Source organism: Gopherus flavomarginatus, chromosome 4, assembly GCF_025201925.1.
Source record: "Gopherus flavomarginatus isolate rGopFla2 chromosome 4, rGopFla2.mat.asm, whole genome shotgun sequence".
Classification (NCBI taxonomy): domain Eukaryota; kingdom Metazoa; phylum Chordata; order Testudines; family Testudinidae; genus Gopherus; species Gopherus flavomarginatus.
In genome coordinates, this window is record NC_066620.1 from 156,610,303 (window position 1) to 156,618,783 (window position 8,481).

The 8,481-nt window shown below is 47.2% G+C and overlaps 1 protein-coding gene across 1 annotated transcript; it reads left to right on the forward strand.

Moving 5' to 3' along the window:
- Positions 1-3,614: 3,614 nt before the first annotated feature.
- Positions 3,615-7,857, forward strand: HTR1B (5-hydroxytryptamine receptor 1B). The gene is made up of 2 exons (XM_050950167.1): positions 3,615-6,550; positions 6,767-7,857. The coding sequence occupies exon 1, from the start codon at positions 3,673-3,675 to the stop codon at positions 4,825-4,827; it is 1,155 nt and encodes a 384-aa protein (XP_050806124.1). The 5' UTR covers positions 3,615-3,672; the 3' UTR covers positions 4,828-6,550; positions 6,767-7,857.
- Positions 7,858-8,481: the final 624 nt, after the last annotated feature.

Genomic DNA, 8,481 nt, shown 5'->3' on the forward strand with positions numbered 1-8,481 from the left:
TAGGCACTGTTGAAACATGTACATAAAACAGTCCCTACGCCAGAGGGCGGGAGACCAAGCTTCACTGATGTAAAGACCGAGGGTCAATATTCTACCCTCGTTTACATCCATGGAAGAGCAATTAAGCAGCGATTGAATTTACCCACTATGTAACATGTGGACATGGGCTAATCACTCACTGGCAAATGGTCAGGGAATACATTTCCAGCGTGCAGTGAAGTGCTGTTAAATACACCGCTGCGTGTACATACACAATAAAATACAATAAAAAAAAAGTCTGGCCCTTTAATCGAGTGCATACTTTACAACAATAGGTGACTAATCTTGGCTATATGTATTGGTTCCGTGCTGAAAAAGTGGCAAACATCAGAGCCTGATTCTTGAGAGTGAATAGGGAAGATATATACTGCTACCAGAAGCCAATGCAAGTACAGCAAAACCTTGACGATCAAAACTCCAATTAACTCAAACTCTCATCTCTGCCAAGATACTGATTGAAGCTCTAGTCCTGCAGAGTTTCTAACTAGACGATTTCAGTGAGGACGGGCCTGGGCCTTTATGGCTTGACTTCCAAAATGCTGAGCACCCGTACCTTCCACCGATTTGTGGGTGCTCAGTACTTCCGACACCCTGTCTGAGGGGGGAGGGTGCAACGGAGGGAATCGAGTATGTCTTGCTGTCCAGCATGTCTTGCTGTCCGTGCATGTCTTGAGGTCCAGCATCACTGCTTTTCTCGGGCGGACATTCCGTACGGACGCTAACCTGTTTCAGGAGGTCTCTTTCCTGGACAGTTCCCTACGGATAGCAGCTCTATCAGCACACACGCAGCCTGCAAAGTCACGGTAGATGCGGGCAACTTTTTCTCTGAGCTTCGATTTGGGGAGCTTTCTTACAGGCTTCCCCCTCCTCTCATTTATATTTGCACATCCCTGCTCCTCAGCCTGGCACCCTAACACGCCCTTCGACTGGGCACGTCGTCTTGTCTGGTCTGCTTGTCTCGTCTTACAAGACATTCCGAGTTCTGACTTACAGCTGCACCGCTGGTCAGGTGGGGGAGTGTATAAACAGGAGGGAATGGCTCTGTAATTCTGTGCCAACGCCGTAGCCTATGATTCTGGCTCTCTCTAGATATCAGCTTACTTTCTAAATGCTCTTTGCTTTCCAGAACTGTGCTCTACGAGCATTTCACTGTGAGCACCCCTGAAAACACTTACTAAAAGAGAAGGCTCGCCAGCAAGAGGAAGGTGCTAACCCCTTCAGCTCTTGACATTTTACCGGGCCCTCTTCACAGAACAAGCGGCTGGCTACTGGCTGCCGTTGGCTGGGCGACAAGAGCAAACGTGCAGCTGCAGAGTGCGGGCTGCACCAGGATCACCGACCTGCTACCTTGAACAAAAGGCTCCCTGGAGGTGGTGGTGACTTTGAGGACTCAGCACTCCCGCGGAACAAGAGCAGAGCTTGCCAGCTAAAGATTGACAGTCTCAATTGTCAGACGACAATGCGGCGCCCGCTGAGGTTCCCGGGTATGGAAGATTCAATGAGATTTTTAGTGCTCTGAAGTTTTATACATAAACAACATGCACAAATCAAGTGTGTGTGTGCGCGCGCGCGTGCACGTACATATAGACATTTCAGGAAGAGAATTCCCTTTCCCCTCCCTTCCCCAATCCGTTTTCTATACCTTACCGAGAGACTCCAGCTGGAGCACCGAATCAACAAAAATCTTATATTTATTTTCCTTGCAAAACTTTCCTTTGATTGCATGTGGGAAATGACTGAACCAGCTGAAAGGACACTTCTCAGCAGCTCCCAGAAGTTAGAAATCCTGCACATTGTGTGTCCAGTCTGCACTAACACCACACATACACTTCAGGCTTAGTCAGCCGTGCGTGTGTGTTGATTAAGCATCTTCTCCATTAAATACAGTGTGAACGCTGGAGGGGGCTTTCTAAATGACAGTAGATGGTGCTTTAACGATCGGATATTTTCTGTTTAGGACTTTAAGTCCACACAATAAAAGGGGATTTACACAACATTAGCCCATAAAAGCGCTGGGCTCCCATCAGAGCGCTCCCCACCCCTGAGGTTTCTCCTGGGGGGCGGAGAATTCCGACTCTTGAGAGGAACCCGATACAACTAGACCCATTCACTGGCTTTTTTGTTTGCCGGAAATCGAAGACTGGTAATCAACAGATTATAGCTATAAAGCCAATAAAAATCACCCACTGCCACCCTACAGCCTAATCTCCCACCCCGTCTCCTTGAGCGCTTTTGTTTGCCTTTTCCAACCGGATCCTGACTATACCTGAATGCAAAACCTCCCTAGCGATGTACGGGATACGTGTTCAGGAACCAGGATGCACACACCGTGTGAATGGGATGCATCGCCCGCGGGCAATGCTCTGGGGTGGGGAGCGAGCTGGGCTGGGCCCGCCTATGTTAAAGCAGCCCAGCAGCTGGGTGGGGGGAAAGTTTCCAGCAAAAGCAACTTCCGCAAGGACCCACTCCAAAGGGGCTACAATATAGAGGGGCCGCACTATCACCCCAGCATGCAGGGGGCGGATAAGAGATAACAGACGTTACCAAAAGACATGATCCCTCCCAAAAGCACCAGCCCTCCCCGCCCCTCTCAGGGATCGCTGCAGCCCGGGGTATCGGGCTCACGTCCCCAGCTTTGCAGGCTCCCTGCCACCTCGCTGGCAGCTTGTTTCCAGCGCAGAAAAGCGCCCCTCGGCCAAACCCCGGGGCCCACAGTGGCAGGTAGGAGAGGAGAGACCAAGCTAGAGATCCGGCCGAGCGAAGCGCGGCTTGGGGCTCGGCCTGAACCGGTTCCTCTGCCCGCTCTCCCCTGCGCTCGCGGCCTCGGGGCGGGCAGCTGGAGTGGGAGGGGTGAGAGAGGAGCAATGCACGGCCCGGGGCGGGGGCTGAGGAAGGGCTGGCAGCGGCGTTAGGACCCGGAGGGCTCCTCCCCGGGCGGGTGATGAGCCGCCGGGAACCCGCACTCGGCCCCACACGAGTTGCGCTGCTCCGGCGGCTCGGAGCCGGGCTGTATATAAGGGGCGGAGGCTGAGCGCCTGTCGCTGCCTGCCTGCCCCCGAGCGCCTGGCGGACACTGGGGCCCCGGCGGGGGCGGCGCCTTTGCCCCCCGCGGCAACTTGCTGAAGTGGGCAGCGGTGGCGGCGGCGGGGCAGAGCCCGCGGCGGCAGCGGGGGGGCGGGCGCGGGCGGCGCACAGGGCTCCCCCCGCCAGCCCGGGCGGCACTAGGCAGCGAAACCTCCGCCCGGGGAATCTGAAGCTTCCCGCTGCCCAGGGAGCGGGGCGGCCCCAGCGCCGCAGAGGGGCCGCTCTGAAGCGCTGGAAAGCGGGGGCAGCTTTCAGGCTGGCTGCGGCCCCGTGCGCTAATGCCCCGGCTTGCGCCGTGCCCGGGTTCAGCTGGCGCCACTGCGCGAGGACCCGCCAGGGCGCAGGGGACGCGAGCAGACTCCCCGTTGGATTGCCCGGCTCGGGCGGGGATGGGGAGCGGCGCCTCTCCCCAGTCCGCGCCGGGGACGGCGGAGTTGGAAGAGATGCAGCCCGCTCCTCCGGCGCTCGCTTTCCCGGCGGGGGGAGCCGCCTTGGGTTGCTAACTCAACGCCCGTCCCTTTGCCGGCTGGCGCTTTGGCTGAGAAAGTGATGGAGCAAGCGGCTCCCTGCCAGCCGGCACCCGACAACCTGAAGGTGCTTCAGACCAATGACTCGTACCACGACCGCAATTGCAGTGCAGAGGCAGGGATCTACCAAGAGGCCACTCCGCTCTCCTGGAAGATAGTCCTCACCATTATCTTGGCTCTGATCACTCTCGCCACCATGCTCTCTAATGCCTTTGTAATCGCAACCGTCTATCAGACAAGGAAATTGCACACTCCGGCCAACTATCTCATAGCCTCCCTGGCCGTCACGGACCTTCTCGTGTCTATCCTTGTCATGCCCATTAGCACCATGTATACTGTGACCGGGAAATGGACTTTGGGCCAGATCGTCTGCGATGTATGGCTATCTTCGGATATTACTTGTTGCACAGCCTCCATCCTCCATTTGTGTGTCATCGCCCTGGACAGATACTGGGCGATCACCGATGCCGTTGAATATTCTACTAAAAGGACTCCCAAGAGGGCAGCTGGCATGATCGCTTTGGTCTGGGTCTTCTCTATCTCCATCTCCATGCCGCCCTTGTTTTGGCGTCAAGCGAAAGCGGAAGAAGTTTCTCACTGTGTGGTGAACACAGACCACATACTGTACACCGTGTACTCCACTGTGGGAGCCTTCTACTTCCCCACCTTGCTGCTGATCGCCCTCTACGGAAGGATCTATGTGGAAGCCAGATCTCGGATTTTGAAACAGACGCCAACGAAAACAGGCAAAAGATTAACAAGGGCTCACTTAATTACCGACTCCCCCGGATCATCTTCATCTGTCACCTCCATAAACTCCAAGGCCCCAGAGGCTTCCAGTGAAACGGGATCTCCTGTCTATATGAATCAGGTCAAGGTGAAGATCTCGGATGCCCTTCTGGAGAAAAAAAAGCTCACGGCTGCTAGAGAGCGGAAAGCTACCAAGACTTTAGGGATTATTTTAGGAGCCTTCATCGTCTGTTGGTTGCCCTTCTTCATCATCACCTTGGTGTTGCCTATTTGCAAGGACGCTTGCTGGTTCCACATGGCCATCTTTGACTTTTTCAACTGGCTAGGATATCTCAACTCTTTAATCAATCCCATAATCTATACAATGTCCAATGAAGACTTCAAACAAGCTTTTCATAAATTGTTGCGTTTTAGATGCACAAGCTGAATGTTGAATGCATTGTTCTCCAGGGCTGCTTCAATACACTTTTGTGTCTGATTCTACAGGTAGGTTGACTATTCTTACAATGGTATCATTTATCTAAAAGGCTGCTCTAATGGGAGAGCGAAGTTCAATCACGCAAGCAGGGCTTAGCTTCCCTTCAGAGGGGCGAATCTGTAAAAGTTTCTCCTCTAGCCTTGGTAATGTCACTGATGCTTCTGATCCCGCTAAGTAGCAATGCCCTAAAAACAAATCACTGTTGTGTCTCCTGGATTATGCCCTCTAAAACCCGTAGAGCACTGTTAGGAGTTGGAGAGATTTTGGACACCTCCTTTGGACAGATCTACAGCCTGGCAGTACTTGAACTAGAAGTTTGTCGCCCAGCATGCTCTAGGAGAACTTTGTGTATCAGCTGTCTCTGCAAGCCCTTTGGCAATGTATCTCTACAGCTATCTTGCTTTTTTGGTTCTTTAATTTAAAACATGACAAAATGAGCTATGTGGACTGTATAAGGCTCCAAACTTTAGCTTGTACTCGGACAGAGCAGACACCTGGAAGAATTGACAATGATGGGTTGAGGCTAACCACCTCTGACTTGCTTATACTTGAAACTGGGGGGTGGGGAGGAAGGGGATATTGGGTATGAGAATAGCAACCCCGTTGTGTTTGTTTTCCCGCAGCTGTGTGACTTATTTCTGTTTAGCTATTGTCAAATCACACTAAATTGTACGTGCTCTTGTGCCAAAGCCTGCAAGCTGCTTTCATTTTATTGCCGCTACACGTTTCTGACATTTTACATATTTAAACTCGCAGCCAACAAAGGCCCATAAGGAGTGACTCACACCAATTTGCTGTTATTCCACATATTAATACAATAATTTAGCCCAATTAACGTTAAACAACTCTATTTTTTTAAAGATGCCTTTGCTCTCTAATCCAATTCTGCCAATCTGTCTTGGTGAAAAAAAGCAGAAGTTAATTCAGAACAGTAGACTGATCAAATAGAAGCTAATCTGATTACAATGACACTGAGTCCTATTAAGTGAGCCTTGGCATATCTTTTCTGTGCAGGACTTTTAAAATGGGAAGCATTTTCCCTTTGCTCTCATTCACAATAAGATTCCTTCCACTTTTAATCCCCTTTTCATGTACCATTATGCACCTTCGGAGACCTGCTCCCTTTAATATTTGTAACGCAATATACTAAGAACCCTGATGTAGCTCAGGTCTCTTGATTACTCAGCTCTTTGCAAGAATTACATGAAATACATAGGGCATCTGCTTTAGAACAAATAGAAATGGCAAAGGTAACCAGTTTCAGTGTTTCTGGTTTTTGCTCAAAGAATTTTGGAGCCTTTGGGGCAATATTTAGATAACTAAGTGCCAGAGTTTATGTAATATTCATTGGGACGAATAAATGTTGCTTCTAGATCGATAGTCCATACTACACTGTGTAAGTGCCAGTACAGCCTTCTCATTTGCACCTCTTAGGAGACTGATAAGTCGTTACTTCTCTAGACAGAAAGATCAGAAGATTTCGCTGTGCAATTGGAAATCCAATATGAATTTTTCCATCTATTTCAACTAGTTTTGGATCTGGCCCTGTTTTAGGAGTGACCTTAACTTCAGCACACTATGGGTCCCATGATGCCTTTGTACACCCACAGTTCTCTTCGGCTTCAAAGACAGTTTTGCCTGAATAAGGGTTGCAGGATCAGGATCATTTGAAGTAAGATGATTTTAATATAAACATTAACATTCTATATACAATCCCACTAAATTAAGCGCCATAAAGGATTCTATTTACTTCACATGTTGAACAACTGTGCACTTGGCATGATATGATGTAATATATATACTTTTCAGTGCCATTTTATGCAGAGTACTTACTGTCTTTATTGTGACACTTTAATAATTCTATGAATTTTTTCCTTTTTGTCTGCAGAATCAAGTTGCTATTGTAAAGACACACTGCTTGAATCCCTCCAACCCCAGTTGTCAGATTCATGATGCTTCAAAAACATCAATACATACTGCCACCAAATTGTTCTGCCCTGCATTTCAATGTAATGACTCTTGCAAAGATTCTTTTCCAAAACACCTATCGGTTACAAAAAGAGGGCAACAGCAAATCAAGATTTAGAACTCATCTGAGTTGGAAACAAAATTTGAGAGTAAAACATCTATTTATTTTGCAGGCTTGCCTTTAACTTTTCTCTTGCAAGTTGTAGGGGTGTGCATAATAGTTGTTTGTGTTTGTATTAGCATAGTTGAACTTATGTGCACCTCTAATTTCTTTCTTTCAGTGGAAAGAGTTGTTAACTTTTCTTAAAAAGGGACTAGAGGAAAACTGCAGCATTTCAAAATAGGAACAAAAATGACTCCTTGGGCAGACCATGTGTGAGACACAGGAGTGTGCAAAATGTTATATTTGTATTTCAAAACAATAGCAACTACAAATACTGTAGTAATAAGAGTCGTAAACATATTCAACTGCATCACACATATGGCTGTGTCCTCAGGGGATTTATCCTTTATCAATTGCTATCTCTTGTATTATAATTTCCTTCATAAATTAAACACTTCTACGCAAACATAAGGGAAAACAAAAGTTCTGTGTGCTTTACGTTTAACCAGCTGGGACTAAGTACTGTTTGATGTTGTAACTAAAGTTTTGTATTTTTGTGTCCATTGCACACCCTTACTGCATCAAACACTGGAGAATGTAGACCATTTTAAATACTTAATAGCTATTATTCTACTCTATAGAGAGATGAAGCAATTTGCTTTGTCAAAAGAGCCACAGTACCTGCAAAATAAATATCCATAATCCTGGATAAACTGATGTCAGACATCAGTGAAATAACTCTTATTTCATTATCTTATTTCATTTTTTTCTTTATTCAGCTAAGACCTTAAGACAACTCTACTTAAGTCCAGCAGTCAAAATTAGAGTTTCAGACTGTGGCCACCTGCTGTGGTACAAGTGCATTGAGTGTCCTCCTATGTGTAACTGAAAATGAAATACAAACAATAAAAAGCTTCACTGTGTTCTGAAGAGTATTTAGCAGCAATTGTGTTACTATCAAGAATATTTACTGGTTCACTTGGCTTTCTCAATACTGTCCTTATGGGTAAAGACAATGATTGATGAGGGTTAAAATTGCGAGCTGCAATCAGCAGTCAGATTTTTAATAGAGTGCTTCAATCCTGAGCCTTCCATTGTCCTTAGGTATAACTTCTATGTTTATTTTCTGTAACAGATAAATTTCAGTAATATAAATTACATGCTTAATAAAAGCACAGCTTATTGCAATAAGAATAAACAAAACCTACTTAATCACCCAAGTGACACAGTAATTAATATTTTCTTTTCATATTTTAAAAAGAAATATGCTAGGCTAGACTTTGTTTGTAGGCCTATCAGACAGGACAAGAGAAATCTACGGGATTTAATCAGCTATTATCCAACATATGCTTGCCAAGAGAATCATTTAAACAATATTAATTTACACATTTTATTCAACAGCAAATACCTGAGCCTTCATCCTTGCACATCCAAAGCTCCCATTAAATGCAGAAGGAGCGTGTGTGCATGCGCATGTGCGCACACGCACGTGAGTACATGTACACAGAATACAAAATATAGCCCACAAGTTG